The following is a 19,280-nucleotide window of genomic DNA, read 5'->3' on the forward strand; positions in this document are numbered from 1 at the left end:
TAGGATGAGCCTTGGGAGCAGAATTGGGTGGGGACACTTACCAAATTGGGCAGCTTTGGCCGCTGCCGCAGCGGCTGCAGCTGCTGGAGTACCTGCTCCTGGAGAGGTGAAGAGTGGGGATCAGGGAGGGGTCCTCTGCACCTCTCCTCGCTCTCCTCCACCTCCCACTATAGAAAGACCTCCCAGACTCCACCTCTAAGGAACTGTCCCCTCTCCCAGAAGACCCTCTCCTTGCTACCTCCTCACCTTGGAGACAGAGGGAAGCGTGCAGAGCCCAGCCCGAGGCAGGCTGCCTGGATTCCAGGACAGCTCTGAGGATGGCCTACTAGCCGTCCAGGGCACATCCCCTCCGATAGAAGCAGTCCTGAGACTGCGACAGACTGGCTAAGGCTATGGTCAGGGAGGAGCCCAAAGCTGTGATTGGCAGAGGCCTAGATTCTCTCCAAGCTTCTAAAAGACTTGTAGAGCTTTCTTCTAAAGGTGATGTTAATTTAAAAAAATCCTAATTGTGCCTTTATCCAAAACTATTAGAGGCAACAGCTCATTTCTTGGGGAAAGTCAAAAGGGGTATTTTTCTCCCAGAAAGAATAAGGAAGGCAGAAGAGAAGAGAAATACAATCAAGGACGATTGTACTTTAATTTCATTGTAACTCTTAACCTTCTTGCCTCTGACTGGTGGAGGAGAAAGAGTCCAGGGGAACCAAAGGGTGAAACAGGCCCTCCCACCTCATCAGGACCAGAAAGGCCCCTGGAGTAAATGAGGCCACCCAGCCCTGGCAGAGCAGAGCTCCACTGCCCAGGCAGCTGATACGCTGAGTGTCCTTGAGGGAGGGACTTGCCAGGTTAGTTCAGCAAACTGGAATCCCATTAAGGATCTCTTTTCCAAACTACAGGACATTGCTTTCCCTCCTCCCCATCTCTGGGCTGTTTTGCCATCTGTAAAAGGGTGCACTTGGCCTGGGTCAGCTCCAGGGCCCCTTCCATGACACACACCAAACCCGTCTCTGGGTTGGGGATAGCTCACCTGGCACCCCTCCAGTGCCCGGCACACCTGGTACTAAGCCTCCGGCACCCGGCAGCAGCCCTCCTAGGGCTCCTGCTCCTCCAGCACCTAGAGAAGTAAAGAGCACCCAGCTCTGCCCCTCGAAGTGCCCTCTTCTTGAGGGAGCAGAGGGTGGAGATGGGGTAGGGAACAGAATGGCTGCATGGGCACCTTTGACTCGCTGGTTTGGGGTAGGGTGATGATAACCAAGGGCCAATAATCCTAATGGTGGGCAATTGAAAAGGGCGGAAAACTTCAATGTGGCTTTGGAAGATGGGCCAGGGAGCATTTCAGCCCTGGAGGCCTGAGTGTGAGCTTGCTCTGTCCTCATGCTGGAGAATTGCTCTGAGCTTAGAGTTTGGGCCCTAGGGCAGAGTAGGGCTGGAGTGGGGAGGAGGGGAGAGCACTGCTCTGGGCATGGGGCAGGTAGAGGGCAGGAGTACTTACCATACTTGGCTGCCTTGGCAGCTGCTGCCTGAGCTGCAGCTATGAGGAAACAAGAAATGAAGAGACCTTCAGAAACCTTGCTGGATCTCAGTGGGGATGTGCTGACTGCTCTCCTGTCCCCAAAAGACATTGCAGGCTCTCCCTGCACTCTCCCCCAACTCCTCCCTGAGCACAGTGAAGCCCAGTTGACACTCCCCCACTCCTCCTAGATCGCTACAGAACAGAAGCTCCCATGCCTTCTCCTGGTTCCCCTAGTTGGAATGAGGGCTTACGGGAAATGCCAGCTCCAGGGATGGCTCCAGGGACGGCTCCAGGGATACCTCCGACTCCAGGCACAAGACCACCGTAGCCAGGAAAGCCCCCAGCACCAACCCCATAAGTGGGAATGCCTCCAACTCCCACTCCGGCTCCGGCCCCTGCAGAGGGAGGAGAATCAGGTGGAAAAGCATCTCAGAGGAGCTGGGAGGGCCCTGGGTGATGCTGGTGGACTGGAAAGAGGGTGCAAGCCTCCCTCAAGTCTGATCCTTGAAGAACAGGAAACCATAGAATGCCTGGACCCCCACCAGCCTCCTCCAGGAAGCCTTTGCTGACTCCCTCCTCCAGTGCTCCCCTAACCCCCCTCTTCTCTGATTGGGGTAGGGCCCCTTTGATTGTTATATGGAGACTATGGGCAGGTCCCATTTCCCCAGCCAGACTTGGGCTACCCTGAGAGGACCCTGGCTGGGGCAGGGAGGGGCAGGAACACTATCCCCACTGGGAATACCATACTGGGATGCACCCATGGCCTCATGGTAGGAGACAGCTAGGGGAGACATCATCTTGGGATCCAACAGACCCAAGTTCCAGCTAAGAGAGTGACTTGCTGTGTAACCTGGGGCAAGTCACTCCCCTTCTCTGGCCAGAACAAGGTGGGGCAGAGCTGTCAGCACACTCACCATATTTGGCTGCTTTGGCAGCTGCTTTAGCAGCTGCAGCTGGTGACACAGCCCCTGTAGAGGCCAAGGGGGACACAAATAATCAGCAAAGAATGGAGGAGAGATGCTCAATATATATCCCCCTGTCCACTCATCTGTTCAGTCCATCTTGTTTCTATTAAGTCAATCCAATGGAGGTCTATTCATCCATTCACCCATTCACACCTCCATTTGTTCATCTGTCTGCTTAACCACCCATTCATCATCCCACTTACCTACCCATATGTTTGCCCATTTGTCTGTCTATCCTTAGACTTCTAATCACCCACTCAACCACTTTCTTCTCTCTCTATCTGTGAACCCATCTGTCCATCCGTTTATCCACTCATCTACCCATTCATCTAACTATCTATCCAATCATCCATTTTTCATTTGTCTTCTGCCCACCTATCTATTATCTATTCATCTGCTCATCCAATCATGTGCTTATCCATCCATCCATCCATCCATCCATCCATCCATCCATCCATCCATCCATCCATCATTCTAACCACTTATTTAGTCCTTCACCTGCCTTTCTATCTGTCTTTCCATCCACCCATTCATCTCTCTATCCACCATTTACCCATGTATTTATTCATCCATATATCCATCCATCCTTATATCTGTTCATCCTCTTACCAATCAACTTCTCTACTCATCCACATGGCCATTACCCACATATCCAGTTGTCCATCTATTTATCCATCTATCATCTATCCATTCATCCATCCATCCATCCATCCATCCATCCACCCACCCACTCATCTGTCCATCATTAACTGAACATCTATTCAGCTAAGGGTTGGTAACACAGAGATAAAAAAGATACAGTTTCTTCCCCCAGGAGCACATTGACAGCCAAAATATGAATTGGAGAAGATAATGCTGACAGTAACTAGTTAGGAGGTTGTTATAGCCCAAGGGAGAGAAAATGAGTCATAGCCAGTAGCATGGAAGAAGAGAATTGATGAGTTAGGTATTAGGGAGAATCTAAAAGTCTTGGTAAGAGTTTCAATATTTTTCTTTTACACCTACACACACCAGCTCACCTGGAACCCCAACACCTGGGACCCCAACACCTGGGATTCCAACACCAGGGACTCCAACACCTGGGACTCCAATACCAGGGACCCCAACGCCTGGGATCCCAACACCAGGGACTCCAACACCTGGAACTCCAACACCAGGGACTCCAACTCCTGGGGCACCAGGCACCAAGCCTCCAGCAGCTCCTATGGAAGGAAAGGATTGTTCTCCTGGCCTGGATCCTGTGGGAACCTCAGAGGGACTCCTAGGGCATGGCTCTGGGGAGATGTGGGAGTGGCAGATCCTGAGTACAGGATCCCAGGGGGTCTGGCATTGCCTCTGAATGGGTTCAACTCATCCGAGAGATCAGAAGGGCTGAGGGAGCATGGAGCTCTAAGAGTTTGGGTTTATGGGTGGGAAGAACATGGTCTACGTCTAAAGCAAAGTCAGAGCTTTCCACTGGGCACTCAGGTAGTTGGCGCAGCAGCTGTAAGTTGGCCCTGGGAGTAGAGTGGGAGCCACTGCTAGGCCAATCACTGGAGAACAACAGAGATGACCAGACAGAGTGGCCAGAATGGTCAAAGGCAAGGAGACATGCACAAGGCATGTTTGGGAAAGTGGAAGGGAGGCTGCCGCAGATGGACAAAGGCAAGGTGCATCTAGCCTTAGAGGACTGGGGTCTCCAAGGCCACACCGAGGTCTGTGCAGGCCCCAGGGGTCTGAGGGCAGGCTGAGGCCCTGGACCTGCCTCCTCTGGGGTCACTCACCATATTTAGCTGCCTTAGCAGCCGCCTTTGCAGCAGCAGCTGGAGTCCCAACCCCTGGAGAGACAGCAACAGAGGGTGAGGTCCTTCCCTGGTGGCCCCCTCGAGGGCACCCCCACCCACTGCTGGAACAGACACTACCTGCAATGCCTCCGATCCCAGGAATTGCACCGGCCCCACCAGGAATGCCAGCACCTCCAACACCAACACCAGGGAGAACTCCAGGTCCTCCAGCACCTGCAGGGTTGGAGACAGTGCAGATGTGGCTCCCAGGGCTCCTCCTGAGGCCAGGAAGGAAGGTCACTTGGATGCTGGCATTTTAACTAGCACAATCTCCGGGAACGAGGCCCAGGCGTCTCTGGCTGCGCCTCCCTGAGAAGGCCCCCACCCCATTGTTCCTTGACTCACCCCTAAAGTGTCCATTTCAACACGCTCATTAAGGGACTTGTATGTTTTCAGACAAATCCCATTCTAATCACTGCCACATACTGAGAAACCACAAGCGGCCGCTCCCCGGGCCAGAGGGGCCCCTGTAGGAATGTTCAAGGCTTCCTCTCCCTGTGTTCCGAAGACTCCGCCAAGTTTGTAATCCAAGTGCCTGGCTGCCTGGCTCTGGCAGCCCCTTGCCGCCCCGCTGTCCTGCTCCCACATTCCACCCTTGGGGGTCTGGAGGGAGGGCCTATGGGGCCTCCTTGGGGTAGGCCTCCAGCTCAGTGCTTCCCTCCACATTCTTGCCCCCTTGGCTGGTGGGCAGATGTCTTCTGTCCCACCATGGCTGCAGGAAGTGTTCCCCATCACTGAGGATGAAGGCAAGGACTTCAGCCCCAGTGATGACTCTGAACTGGGACTACCTGGGGCAAAGGGACAGATGCCAACTCTGATCACCAAATGGGCACAGGGAAGGGCATGCCATGTCTGCTAGCCAAGGAATTATGGGCTTGAGGAGCTAGTTAAATTTTTTTATAGTACACACTAAATTGATACTAAACTATTAAATTGTTTAAATGTTTATATAGGTTCCATCTAAAATGATCATTCTAACCATCAAAGTATCTATTCCCTCTGCCTGGGCTCTTCCCTGTTTTAACCACATGGCAAACTCCATCTATCTTCTAAGGCCTGAATCAAATGTCATTTTCTCTGAGAAGTCTTCCTGATTTTCTTCCCCAGGTAGAAATAATATCTCCCTCTTCTTGACAATCACCTCAGTGCCTATCGTCTCCAACAGAGCTCTTATCTGTCCCTGGTCTCTGAAATGGATGGATGGATGGAGGGAGGGAGGGATGGACATTTAGATGAGTGAGTGGATGGTGGGTGGATGGATGGATAGGTGGATGGATGGATGGATGGAGGGAAGAATGAATGAATGGAAGAATGGAGGAGTGAATGAAGTGATGATGGATGGATGGTTGGAGGAATGGGTGGTATTGAATAAGTTGGATAAATGGGGGTAGGTGGGGAAGGGCTGCTTTGGTGAATTATTTGTGAAGCAGGCTCTCAATAATAACAGGGATGGAAAGGTTGCGGGGCTGGAAGCTAACAGGTAGGGGCTCCAGAGGTACTCACCATACTTTGCTGCTTTAGCTGCTGCTGCTGCTGCAGCCTGGGGGCCAACCCCTGGGGGCAGGGGAAAGTGAAGAGATTAAAAACTGTGCCCCTGCATCTCCAGAGCCCTCTTCTTCCAGCCCCAAGAGAACCACCCTATTCACACGTGGGTATGGGTGGGGGGCTTCATAGCCAGCAGAGGCTGATAGAGTTGCCCCACCCAGGATCCTTCTCCAGGCTCAGACTGGGGCTTGAATGCAGGGTGGAGAGAACCTAGCCAGCCCTAGGGCTCTGGAACGTGGGTGATACAGTAGGGTGAGGCTTTCCTTACCTGTCCCCGTTGGGTACCCAGCCTTGGCCCCGGCACCAGCCACTCCTCCAGGCCCATAGCCTGTGAAACAGAGAGGCTCAGTGGGCATCTATGTAGATCTCACCGTGGCTGTCCCCCTGCCCTGTCCTTCAGGGCATGGGCTGCCCAGAGTCTCTACCCTGTCATCCCTAGCCAGAGTTAAAACCAATTCAAACATGTGGGGGTGATTTCTTCCATTTGACACACTAGGACGCCGAGGCTCAGAGAAGAAGCTGGTTTTCCCAATGCCTGGTGATAAGCGTGAGGACCAGGATTGATAACCAAGCTGTCTGAATCCAAGTTCCAGATTCCTTCCTTAGGGAATTCCTTTCCGAGATTCCACCCCATCCCCGGCTAGATGCTTTCCTAGCCCAGGTCTGGGGCTGCAGCTCCCTTGCCAGCACGCTATGTCTGGAAAAAGCCGGAGGCTGACCAATCTAGGAGGGCCTTACTCACCGTAGGGCAGTTTCCCAGTGCTGTAGGGCAGTCCGTAGCCACCTGAGGAGAGGGTAGAGTAGGCTGAGGTACTGCCCCATGGCAGCCCCATGCCTTTCTGGGCTCTCACTACCTGGGTGGACAGACCTATTCACACAAGTACGGAGGCCTGAGACACCCCCCACATCTGCCCAACGGTCATGAGTGACTCACACAGGCTCTCAGGAGAGCAGAGGCTCTGGGTGGAAGAGAGAGAGGGCACTCCTGCCCCAGGGCCTGATGGGGCACCCATCCCCCTACCAATAGAGGCCCTGCCAGGGCCCTGGAGTCTGAGTATCTTCCTCACTCCCCTCTCCAACAGGAAACATCTCGTCTTTCCAACGAACAGTGGTTTCCCAATGAACGGTGTTTCTTACCATCAGTACCAATTGTTCCAATCAGGGCTGTGGATCTCTGTGCCTGTGCATGCATGTGCCTGTGTGTGCATGTGTGTGCATGTGAGTGAGGCCAACACCTGAGGGTGGCTTCCCCATGCTTTCCTTTGCTGGCAACTAGAAGTGGGGGTCAATACCCAGGTTTCCTGATAAACCCCACCACCACCACCAGAGACACTCGTGGCCAAACAAGTACCCCCAACAAGCTGGCTTCTCAGCAGTGAGACCCAGCGAGTGGTGTCTTTTGCATCCTCCTTCTGACTTACCTGGCAACTTGGGTGCCTTGATAGGGTACCCCAAAGGAACTCCAGGCTGCTGACCCCCAAAGGGTCCAACTCCTATGGGAACAAAGAGAGCAAAATCAGGTCCTAGCAACTTAAGCCAGCAGCTCCTGCTAAGCTCCCAACCTCACTCTCCACTTTCTGCTCAGGTAGAACGAGCCTCCACTGCATCTATTAACATCCTGCCTGGGGGACCTTCTTGTTTTGCTGTCACCAGTCAACTGAGCCCTCCCAGCACTGGGCCACTCCCTCTTTGCAGGTTTCTCTCCCTCTTAGAGCTTGAGTCACAGTTGGGTCTGCAGTCCTTGCAGCATTTGCATAGACTGGTAGGTTTTCTGGGCGCATGTGGTCTACTACACATAAGGGATGGGGCTGGGAAAGTAGGGCTGTGATTGATGCCACTTTGTGCTGGAGCCAGTCCAAAGCCAGGAGCAGTAGGCATGTGGGAAACTGGACAGGCCCGATGGGAGTCTGAATGCCCAGCCCCTTCCAGGGCTCTTGCCCTGGCCTAGCTGGCTACCCTGCTGGCCTGCCCACCCATGGCAGGGTCCCAGGCTTGCCTTACCTGGGATTCCAGCAAAAGCTCCGCCTCCACCTGTAATGACAAGGGGCCATCACTGCAGCCCTGCCACCATGGGCATAGGGCACTGAGGCACCAGTGGCTGGCACCAGGCAGCACTGAGGGTTTGGCTGGCCAGAGCAGTGGCCAGTTTTGCCCAGACCTCCCAGCTCATGTTGCCCTCACACGTGCTCAGGGATTTCTGAGAGGTGTGCTGGTCATCTCAGGCAGTTATACCAGGGCTGGGGCCCACCAATAAGGGATGCCCACCCAGAGGGCCCTGAGCCCAGGGTCCCCAACCCCACCCCCACTCCCACCCCCAACTCCAGGCCAGAGGGGCCTGAAGTTGGGTGCAGATTCCCACCATGGTTCCCCAGCCACATACCTGGGACCTTGGGCTTGACTCCTGTTCCAGTGGGAACCCCAGGGAGCACCCCCACACCTGGTAACCGAGCTCCTGAAGGGGCAAAGTAAGGACTGGCAGTGAGGGCCAGAAGACAGGCCTTGCAGGCCCAGCCTGGCACCCACACCCCACCTCAGGTCACACAGTTGATCTCCTTTGCATTGACAGTCATCCACGGACACAGCTCATGTGGGGTAGGAGCTGTTTGGTATGACTTTGCTTCCCTGTCTGACTCCGAAGCTCTGAGTTTTAATCCCATTTCCTCACCACATGAGCTTCTGCCTCAGTTGGCCTTGTCTCTAAGCTGGAATGAATGTCCAGCCGCCCTGCCCACCCTCAGCAGAGAAGGCAGACAGTAAAACCCAGTGTGACGTGGGAAGCCCATGCCCTTTCAGGCCCTCGGTTGATATGCTTTCTCACAACTGAACACACACAGCCATCTGCTGTGGCCAGGGACTCTGCACGTGCCAGTGTCTGTCACTCCCACCTCTCCTGTTTCCCTTGGGGCTGGGCCATCACGGCTGGAGGGACAGGGGGAGGGACACTGTCAGCAAATTGCACAGAGCAACCCGAGTCTGGGCTTTTGGGGGAATTCGGGAGGTCACGTGTTGGGTGGGGTGGCCAGGGCCTGGTGGAGGGAGGACGGAGAGAGGGCAGCTCTGAGGGTCTCCTGCAGGGCGGATGCTCTGGGCGGGCTCCCTGGTGACTCATGGCTTTTGAGAAACAGTTGGCCACACCGGGGACTTGGTGTGTCCTTTGGGGCCCACCCCAGGCTGTGATGATGATCTGGGTTTGGGCCTGGTGGGGGGGGGGGGTGGCCTTCATGGAGAAAGGTGACAGGGGCCTTGTGTCCTTTAGCCTGAGCTTTGACGTTGAAGGACACAGGGCCTCAGGGAGGGGAGGAGCCAGGGTCTGCTCTCCTTGCTATGGGGTCCCCTTCTCTTCCGTGTCCTTACCTGTACCTGGGAGCACTCCACCTGGGTATACACCTGGTAGCCCCACACCTGTGGCCAAAAAAAGGAGTCGTCGTAAGTAGCAGCCTAGCCCCCAGGAGCCCCTCCCTGGCCTTTCCCTCCACAGCTACAGGGCTCATAAACCAGCCACCCCAGTGCCCGACCGACCAGGACACATGTTGGGGTGGCCACAGCCCTCTTCCCACGAGTTTCGGAAGTCATCTGCAAACCCTTCTGTGCATGGATTTATCTTGTCTCCTGGAGCCTGTTTACATGGCCGGCCCAGCCCACCTCTGGGCTAACAGCTTCCAGATGTTCCGTCCCTGCTGTGTGGACTCAGACAGGCTTTTGTTTAACCTGAAGTCACTTCCTTAAGGGCTTGGTGCAGAGGAATGAACACCAGATGGGGAGTCAGTGCACCTCGGGCCATGCTGGCTCTGCTGTGACCACCAAGGGTCCTCTGCACTGACTCTCCTTTCTGAACCTCAGTATCCCCCTCTGTCACTGAATGCCTGCCACAGAGCCTGTCTCTGAGGTTTTTTCCTGCTTGAAGGGCCTGGAAGAAGGGCCTGGAAGGTAGGCTGGGGCCTGTCTCCCCCTTTTCGAACTCAGCACCACGCTTTGGGCCTGGCTGTCTTCCCTGCTCCACTGTAGCCAGGTCCTGCCCTTTCTGCCCAGTGGTGGGGGCCTCAGCCCCTCCTTGACTGCACTGTGCAGCCCTAGGGATTCCATACTAACCTGGCACTTTCCCAGGCTTCACTCCAGCTCCAACTCCAACTCCCGCTCCAGGCTGAGGTACCACCGCACCTGGCATGGAAGGGGTTGCATCAGAGTGGGTGTCACCCAGGATTGCAGCCTTCCGTTGAGCAACTCAGGGGTAACCACCATACCTGTAGACACTCCTAAGCCACCAGCACCAGCGATGCCACCGACACCGCCAAGCCCAGCACCTACAGAGCCAGGAGTAGGAGAGGTGAGGAGTCATGCAAAGAGCAGAAGGAGGCAGGAAGGCCCTGGGTGCACTTGGAGGGCCCAGCGTTGAGGTCTGGTCCTGAACCACCTCACTTGGAGACTTGGGCCAAGAGGGTTACCTCCCGAGCCACAGTATATTGGAGATGAGGATCCCACCAACCTGCCTCCCATGAAACGTTGTTTGCCAAGTGGATAGCCCATGGAAGCCAGAGGGTCTTATGGCATGTTCCAAAGAGTCACACTCACCAGCCTTGGCAGCTTTATAGGCTGCAGCAGCGCCAGCCACTCCACCAGGCACTGCAGCACCCGGGAAGGTGCCTGCAGGAAAGGCCCCGAGCCCTGCGGAGGGGAAGACAGGACAAGGTCCTGAGTCCACTCAGCCCCACCCAGGAAGTCTGTAGGACTTCCACGCCAAGCAGCAGCCACTTTTCCCAAGACCAGGTTTGGTGTTAGCAATATGTGCCAGACAAACTTACAGGGATCTTTTAAGGTCAAACTTCTAAATCCCCCTCCTCCAGGAAGCCTTCCTGAAGCCCTGCTGAGTTATGCAACTCCTCTGGGCTCCACTGGCCCCTGCAACCTCTTCCATCTAGTTCTCAGCACTATGTTATAACAGTGCCCAGTACCCAGTGGTGACTCCCTTGTGTCCTGGACAGCTTCTTGGGGCAGGTGGTCTCAGCATCACATCCACACCAGTGCCCAGGACAGGCCTGGCCCATATCCCTGTACTCTTACTGCCTTCCACATCAGGAAGAGGCCCTGGTTCCCATATGGGCATTTTGCTTGGGTATCAATATTGTCAATATTAACCTGCGCCAAGGCCTCCTGCGAGCCCTCCAGCACCTGCAGGGAGAAGGAGACACAGTCAGGTGAGGAGAGGAGAGACTGGTGTGTGGGCATCATTCGTGGGCCCTGGGTAGGAAGGGTCTCATGCAGGGCGGGCAGGAACCAGGTAGTGCTGTGGTCACTGTGCAGCCACTTAGGCCCCTAAGCTGGACTCAAGACTTTGGTACACAGGGACTGATCCTGATAAAATGGCAGCCGCCATTTAGTGACCAGCTGCTATGTGCCATGTCGATGTGATTGCACTGACTCCCCAGAACATGCCGGGGTCAGGCCTTGCTTTTCCTAAAAGTTCTGCCAGATAATGGGGGACCCAGCAGGGCTTTCTGTGAGGGCTGGAGCTGAGTAGGGGCTGCCAGCAAGACGTCACTCAAGCCAGGTCTTGCCCTGCTGGCATGCCAGGCCTCTCTTCTGCTTCCTTGCAGGTGTCTCCTGACTCAGCCCATTCCCCCTCCCCTGTATCTGGAGACCCTTCTGTCCCCCACCATCTGTCCATCTGACCATCTAGCCTGCCTGCAATCCAGGAGCCTCCTCACTTACAAACGGATGCTAAAATGTTTATAAGAAGTCAAATGGGTCTCTCTGGCTCTCTCCTTCCCACATCTGGGCCCAATCGCTCCTTCTCCCCCTCCAGGAGACATTCCATGGCTTTGGCCAGGACTGATGGGCAATCAGGTTGGAGTTCACAAGCGTGCCGGGTTTGTTTCCAATTATGTGAGAATCTCTCCTGCAAGAGCCAGTCCTGGCTGCTAGAGTCCTGAGCCCAGGGCAGTCCTCGCTGGGGAGGACTGCTGAGCCCTGGAGAGCCCACCTGGCTTTCACTGGGTGTGATCTCCCTGCCCCTTACTGATTTCCTACTTGTATGAGTTGGCCCTGTCTACAACTCAGCCAGCCTCTATATAAGATGGGTCTCTAACTCTGGCCAGTCTCCCTTCTTGGCAGACATGATGTGGGTCAGGCCCCGCCCAGGGCGTGCCGGGGTCACTTCCCGGCACTACAGGCCCTGCCCTGCCCCAGCTCTGTCAGAGGCTTCCCTCAAGCCAGGCCTGAGCTTCAACAGGGCAGGGGACATGTTAGAACCTTTCCTGACCACAGCAGAGAAGATGGGGGGCCGAACAGGAAGTAAGAAGAGGCTGGGAGGGGGGCAGGCAACCCCTCTGCGACATCTGCCCTTTTTCCACACTCCCCCCTAGCTGTCTGGTCCCAAGCTGCCCTCCAGCATGACCAGACCCACCCCTCTTGCTGACCTCCCTGTGAACTCACCTGGCCCAAATGCCCCAAGAAGTCCAGCCCCTGGAAAGGAGGAGAGATGGGGTGAGATGCTGACCATAGCTGGGAGCCCAGGGGGCTGGTCAGCCCAACCCTCTCTCTTCCTGGGATCAGAGAGCTCTGCATTCAAGTTCTGCTGTCCCTGCTGACTCTTTGCATACAGGAGCAAGTCACTTCACCTCTCTGAGACTCAGTTTTTCTACCTACAAAATGGCCATTGTGTCTCTGACCTTCCCAGGACCAGCGAGAGCATGAGCAGAAAGCACCTAGTGTGTGCTATATGCCAGGGTGCCCAGCGTGTGTGCCTTGCTCCTTCCTGTCCTCTTGCGTGGGCAGCTGGCTTCCAGCTGGTGCTGGGGGTGTGGGTGTTGCTGGCTTCCAGCTGCCTGGTCCCCTACTGAGAGTCCAGGCAGGGCCATCCTGCCGAGGCCCACATGGAGCAGCTGCCAGGCCACCCACCCTCTACTCGCCAAGGGATTAATTGTTCCTAAGCACGACACACACTGCCTGTGCCCCACGCCATCTTGCCTGGGCAGGCCCCGACATCCCCATGGCCCGGATGTGGGGAGCTGCCTGGGGGGAGGGGGAAGTCTGTGGCTCTGTACAGGCCTTTGTAGCCCAGAATCCTGAGGCTGAAAGATGACCTCAGGCAGGTCGTGGGATCCAGCCCTTTTCATCAGAAGGAGATGCCCTGACTTTTCTTTTGGTCTACTCCTTCACCCTGAGCTGGAAATTCTTGTGGAAGTCTAAATTAAATCGTTCATTAACAAAAGCTTCACTTTAGCAACCATCCATGATTGCTGCTTTCTCAGTCTTCCTTCCCACGTTTAATCACAACCTGCCATGTGCCCCCTGCTGCCAATGGGATCAGCCAATCCCTGCTCTAGCTTTGTAGTTACAACCTCCACGATTTGAGTCTTCTCAGCTAAGCATGGTCCTACTTCCACAGCTTGGCTTATCTAGTTCTTCCCTGCATTCTTTCCACCATTAAAGACCCTGTGAAGGTCGCTCACCCTTCCAAGAAGGCAGGTGCAGGTCTGGCAAGGTAAGCAGTGAATTCCAAGGGCTCCGGTCTTGTAGGAGCCCCAGGCCCCAGGAACCCCCTTCCCAAGCTGTCTGCCCGCCTTCCTCTCTCTGGTCTGGCCCCAGCCCTGGAGTTTCACAACCCAGATGGGCTTTCAGGGAAGGGAAATCTGGGTCTTGCAGACTCATCTGCACTTGGATCATCAAACAGTGGGATTTCGTAAGAGCTGTTGGACATCCAAACTGTCCTAGTGCCTTGGGCTTCAGAGCCAGGGAGACACGGAGCAGGGTGGGGGTGCCAAGGCCACATGCGGAGCATCTCACGCCGACGGGGTCATAAATCTGGACAGAGATGCCATTTCCTCTACCTGCTTCATGGAGGGACACACCCTCCCTCTTTCTTGGGTGGGGTATGTTCTTTGGAGCTAGTAGTGGACTCTGGCGGCAAATCTGGCAAGGCCAGGACAGATCTAGCCACATCTCCTTCCTGGAAAACTCCATGGTCTGGACACAGCTAGGAGGGGCCTGGGATCAAAAAGTGTGCTCATCTGGGGCCAGGGTCAGGGTCCAACTTGGGGTCAAATGTAGGGGTTGGCCTGGTGTCAGGATAAAGGCTCAGATTGTCATCAAGGTTAGGGATATTGAGAGTCTTGGCCTAGGGTTAGAGAGGGCTTGGTCTGGGGTCAGGGCATCATTCAGGTGGAGCCTGGAACCCACCATCTGTGTCTGAGCCCCAGAGTGACATTCACAGGCTTGGTGGTCACTGAAACATCAATCCCTACTTTTGCCCTGAGTACTAGGGCTGTTTCTGAGACCCTGTGCAGAGGGGACAGGGCAGCTGGGCACACAGGCACTTGCAAGGTAGAGGCTGGCCACTCCTCACACAGGGAGGATAGGATATCACGCTGCCTCCAGCCTCCCATCCTTGGAGTCCTGGGACCTGGCTCCAGCCTGCTCATACCTGGGGGGCTGGCACTGCCCACCACCTCCCTCTTGCTCATGGGCTCCCTTGCTAGGTGAACAGCTCTGTTGGCCCTTCCCACTCCTGCCCCGTGGCCTGCTCTCAGTGCCCTAAGACCTCAAGTCTTACCTGGTTTGGGTGGTTTGCCTCCAGGAGCCAGTGCTGCAGGGGAAAGAGATGGCAGTGAATGAGGAGCCCCAGCCCACCTGTCTTACTATTTATCCCCCCAGGACAAAGCAAGGGCATTGTGGGGTCTTACTCTTCAAGTCCTAAAAGGGCTGTCAGGGGCAGTCCTCCCTGTTGGACAGGGAGCTGTTGGGAGCCTAGCGTCTGGATGTCTGGTAGGAAGCCCAGCTCCAGCCGTGATCTGTGGCTTATACTCTCTCAGACTCAGTTTCTCAGCCTCTGAAAAGGGTGATGCTACCCTCTCAGCTAGCACTGCAAGGATGTTGTGGAGGAATGTGAAAGAAGGCAAGGGCCACTAGGGGAAAAGCCTGGAGGAGGGGCTCAGGAGGTCAGTGGGTTCCAGTTCTCAGACAAGTCTCTCCCCACCAGACATGCCATCTATAAAACAAGGGGGCCCTTGATGCCTTGGCCTTCTGGAGTTCTGAGGTTTGAGGACATGCGTAGGCTCAAGTGACACTAAACCCCATCAATGAGAAACCAGATTTGGCTTCTGAGATCACCTCCTCCTCCCAGGCCTCCCAGACCAGTCCCTGTGTGTGTGTGTGTGTGTGTGTGTGTGTGTGTGTGTGTGTGAGAGAGAGAGAGAGAGAGAGAGAGAGAGAGAGAGAGAGAGAGAAGAGGGAAGGGGAAGGGAGGGGAGAGGAGAGGAAAAGAGAGGAGAGGAGATTGAGAGAGAAACATCAGTGCCCCTGTCAGATCAGTGTCCTTGCCAGAAAGCCACCCATCATCAACCCTTGGTCAAATCCATCACTGCCTGGCTACATGAACTCAGGCAAGCCTTAACTTCTGTGAGCCTCAGTTTCCTCCTCAGTCTCATCGGGCCAAAAGCTCTGTGTCATTTTGTGCCTGAGAGTGTGCTGGTAGCTGTCCTAATTTCCATGTCAGTTCTGAACACTCAAATGCTTTTTAAGTACAGAAAATATTACTTCTGATTTTTCAATATACTTTAAAGCATTATTTTTTTTCTGCTTTTTTTTTCTAAATTAAAAGAAAATATAGCCCCCTTATGCCATTGCCCCAATATTCTGCCCATTTTCTTTTGGAGAGGGCTTCCAGTCTCCATCTGCACATAGTCATTGCTTTTATATTGCTTTTACTTGATAAAAACATTTCACCATATTGCACAACAGATAACATATTCATATTTTTCAGTAATTTTGTAGTATGTCAGAATTTACATAATCACACCTTCCAGTCAGGTGGGTTTCTTGTTTTGCATTTTTGCAAACACCACTCCTATAAACCTTGTTGCAGATCATTCTTTTTCTCTTCTTTTCAATTATTTCCTTGAAATGGATTTCTGTGAGTGGGGTTAATGGTTCGAAGACTGTGAATGGCAGGAATGCGTAAAGGCACCCACTTTCCTATAGCTTCACAAGTTTTGTGTTTCATCTCTCAGAAGATTATGCTCCCAATAGTTGTAAAACAATGTCACATAAACTGCTTTTTTAAGTAGGAGTGACTTGTGGGTCCTCTGCGGTAGGTGTGCCAACGTTCTCCCCTTCTGCAGTGTCAAAATGTATGTCTGTCACAAATGCACTCACTGTCTGCCTTACCTGGGTGTGCGGAAGTTTCATGTACATTACCTGGGTAGTAGGCTCCTCCGGGAACTCCTCCGGGAACTACTCCAGGAACCCCAGGAACTCCTCCGGGAACTACTCCAGGAACTACTCCAGGAATTACTCCAGGAACAGCCCCTGGGACCCCTACAAGGAAGTGGGTAGATTCCTCCATTAGTTAGAACTAATAAAAGCATGGTAACAATAATGATGATGATAATGTTTATAATGTTGCATGTCCACAAAGTAATTTATGTCAACCAAGCAATTTATGTTTACAAAGCATTTTCTCATTCATTCTCCTCAAAATGGCCCTGTGAGGTGGGAAGGGCAGGGATTACTATCTTCATTTTAACAGATGTGAAATCCAGCTCAGAGAAGTTAAGAGATGTGCCTGGGGCCACGCAGCTGGGGAGAGATGGAACCTGCATTAAAACTCTCCCTGGAGAAGGCTGGGCATGAGGCTGGGTCTGAGCACCTTTTGCCGTGCAGCCAACTCTCTCTAGCCCTGAGCGGCATGGGCAGGGACCAGGGTTGTAGGAGGGCAGTCTAGGCTGTGAGTGAGCAGTAAGGAAATGCGGTTGCTGCCAGCAAAAATGCAACCATTCCCACACTGATAGGATGGTGTGAGGTCAGCGTCCTCAGCCACTGGGCAGCAGTGGTTGGGTGGGGTTCTGGCTGTCTGACAGAGTGCTGTCTTAGGAGGCACCGGGCCCCAGAGGGGGACACCATGAATGAGCAAAGTGAATAGTTTCCTAAGGAAAAGCTAATTCACTGGCCAGGCCAGGGGCTGTCTGCCCAGCCAAGATCACGAGTTCAGTCCCCACGGACTACTGAAGCTCTCACTGGGGAATGCTGTGATGCTAAGCCCCAAACCCAGCCTGAGCACGGTCATGGCAACAGATGATCCTGGTGCAGACCAGGTCCTAATGCTACTGCCACAGAATGGTCCCAACCTTGACAAGCCACCTTGCCAATGCCCCAGCCCAGGCCTCAGCACCACCCTGCTGAAAAGGGCATGGGTGGGGTTGATAGACAGTGTCGGCCGCTCTGCAGTGTGTCCAGAGGCTTCATGGACAGACGTCTGGCCTCTGTGCCCTGGAAATGCTGCACAGCTGCACCTGCCAGCCCCAGAGCCCTGTCAACCTCAGCCACAGTCCAGCAGGGTAGGGGATGCCGAGCTGTCATGGCGACGCTGTGCCAATGTCCCGGCGCCACTCCTCCTCCTCCAGGGCCTGTGGCCCCCCGGGAACTGGAGTCCAGGCCTGGAGTGTGCAAGCAATCTGGCCGGAGGCTCAGGGGCTCAAAGCAGTGGCCCCAGGAGGGTGGGCCTTCTGGGAATGAGTACTTTGGCCTTGTCATCCACTGCCAAGAGCACACATGGCCTGCCTTGAGCCTTTGATGCCGTCCCTGGCTCTGGCTTCCAGCTCTGAGCACTGCCTCTTATGTGCCTTTCCCGGGTGCACTCCAGGCCTTTCTCTATTCTGGCCTCCTCTCCAGCTCCAGAGCAGACTGCAGGAGCAGTGTGGGGAGTGGAGAGAGCAAAGGATTCAGGACAGACCCATCTGCCTCTACTACTTCTTACAAACTGTGTGACCTTGGGAAAGTCACTTAACCCCTCTGAACCTGTTTCTTTTTCAGCAATGTGGGGTTGATCACCGTTGCCTTGCAAAGTTCCTGCGAGTTGTCAAAGGGTTCAAGTAAGAGATTTAGCCTGCGCTGGACCTGGCACACAGGAATTGCTCAAAAAAAAAAAAAAAAGATGGTGACTCTTTGTCTCTACTTGGCTGCATAGCACATGGCTAGGGGCCAGGTATACAATGGGTGTTTAATAAATGATGGGTGAATTAGGTGGAGGGAAGGGAAGGATGTTGACTGTGGATCTGGGTCTGATCTCTTCTCTATCCCCAACCAGTGGAGGGGTCTCCCACTTCAGGCTGGTCTAGCCCTTGGGACTGGCTGAACCCCCACTTTCTCTCCTGGGGTTCTGCTGTTTCACACCTACTTGTGGCCAGACCCTTCCCGGGCCTGCCAGCTCCTCGTCTGCTTTCTTTCTCCCACTGCCCACCTCCCCCCCAGCTCTCCCCTTTCCCCACTCTCCACCCTCATGACTCAAATCCCAACAGCGTGTGCCAAACTCTGTGCCCGAACCATGACAGCCTGAGGAGCTATAGATTTTGACCCCCATTTTGCACTAAGGATATGGAAAAGGTTTGGGGGTGTAAAGGATCCCTGTCCTGCATCCTCTCTTCAAGTGCAGAAGAGGTGAGACTATAATAAGGCAGTTGCCAGTCAAGGGCCTTCAAAAAGGCAGCAGCCTCCTCTCATGTTCCAATGGTCATCTCTACCCCTTGGTCTAAGCAATTCCTCCTGCCAGAAATGTCTTCTCCTCTCTCTAAGCCCTACCCTTCCACACAGACTGAGCTCAGATTCTCCCTCCTGCCTTTTCTGAGCCTGTGGTTCTCACTGCTTAGCTGGCCCAAAGCAGCTGTCCTGGAGCAAGCTTGTCTTGTTTTATATGGGTTTGGCTTGTTTCGCAGGCAAGTACAGGGTGAACTTGTCTCTTGCATCTTAGAATCATGATCCTAGACTCTCAGGGATCATCACAGTCTTCTGGCCGAGGCTGAAACGCCTGCGAACATCCCCTGGTGCTCCTGCTTGCATGCTTCCAGTGATAGGAAAATCACCCCCTTCCTTTAAAAGTCTAGCTCAAATGTCACTTCTGCTGTGAAGCCTTCCTGCAGCTCCTCTGGGCGCCCCCTCCCCTGGTCCTGTCTGCGCCCTCCATCACTTCGTGCTGCTCACCACTAGACGAAACATGGCATGAGTAGCTAGAGGAAAATGAAACCTTATGAATGTGCACTAATTACAAGGGTCAATCAGCCAAAGTTAGCAAATTCTGAATAAGATACATCATTTTAAAAATTCACATTCTCGCAGTCCTCTTATTTGATGCATTTTTGGCAGGCGTTTCATTGCTTTAGCCTCCCACCAGCTGTAGGAGATAAGTAGGGCAGAAATTTCTCTCCCCATTTTAAAGCCAGGGGAGCCAAGAGCCTGGTTTGGGACCCATAGAGGAACCCAGTCACACACAGGGCCTTCTGCCTGGGTCCTGGGCTCCAAGTTCAAAGATCTGGGAAAAGGCTGTTTGGGAGCAAGCGGTGGGCCAGCAGGCCTTGGCAGGGGGCTGTGCCAAGCCCAAGTCCTAAGGGCTGGCCTGGGGAGCAGATAAGACCACATGAAGCTGTTTGTTGTTTGCATGGAGAGAGGCTG

General features: G+C 54.2%; 1 protein-coding gene across 2 annotated transcripts in view; it reads right to left on the reverse strand.

Annotated features, from left to right (window-relative positions):
* The window catches only part of ELN (elastin), a 31,710-nt gene that overhangs the window by 9,484 nt on the left and 2,946 nt on the right, over positions 1–19,280 (reverse strand). Inside the window, exons 2-23 of one of the 2 annotated variants that reach the window (XM_019646934.1) lie at positions 16,035–16,154; positions 14,392–14,424; positions 12,273–12,302; positions 10,977–11,009; positions 10,413–10,505; positions 10,085–10,144; positions 9,933–10,001; positions 9,198–9,245; positions 8,224–8,295; positions 7,845–7,874; positions 7,265–7,336; positions 6,586–6,627; positions 6,112–6,171; positions 5,802–5,852; positions 4,377–4,472; positions 4,239–4,292; positions 3,510–3,677; positions 2,425–2,478; positions 1,762–1,905; positions 1,490–1,528; positions 1,025–1,111; positions 42–98 (exon numbers count right to left, since the gene is read on the reverse strand). In XM_019646934.1, the coding sequence (XP_019502479.1) occupies positions 42–98; positions 1,025–1,111; positions 1,490–1,528; positions 1,762–1,905; positions 2,425–2,478; positions 3,510–3,677; positions 4,239–4,292; positions 4,377–4,472; positions 5,802–5,852; positions 6,112–6,171; positions 6,586–6,627; positions 7,265–7,336; positions 7,845–7,874; positions 8,224–8,295; positions 9,198–9,245; positions 9,933–10,001; positions 10,085–10,144; positions 10,413–10,505; positions 10,977–11,009; positions 12,273–12,302; positions 14,392–14,424; positions 16,035–16,154 (1,512 nt within the window). Of the gene's footprint in view, positions 1–41; positions 99–1,024; positions 1,112–1,489; positions 1,529–1,761; positions 1,906–2,424; positions 2,479–3,494; positions 3,678–4,238; positions 4,293–4,376; positions 4,473–5,801; positions 5,853–6,111; positions 6,172–6,585; positions 6,628–7,264; positions 7,337–7,844; positions 7,875–8,223; positions 8,296–9,197; positions 9,246–9,932; positions 10,002–10,084; positions 10,145–10,412; positions 10,506–10,976; positions 11,010–12,272; positions 12,303–14,391; positions 14,425–16,034; positions 16,155–19,280 lie in introns of both variants that reach the window. The other variant, XM_019646933.1, reaches the window with a different exon arrangement.

Source organism: Hipposideros armiger, unplaced genomic scaffold, assembly GCF_001890085.2.
Source record: "Hipposideros armiger isolate ML-2016 unplaced genomic scaffold, ASM189008v1 scaffold_107, whole genome shotgun sequence".
NCBI lineage: Eukaryota > Metazoa > Chordata > Mammalia > Chiroptera > Hipposideridae > Hipposideros > Hipposideros armiger.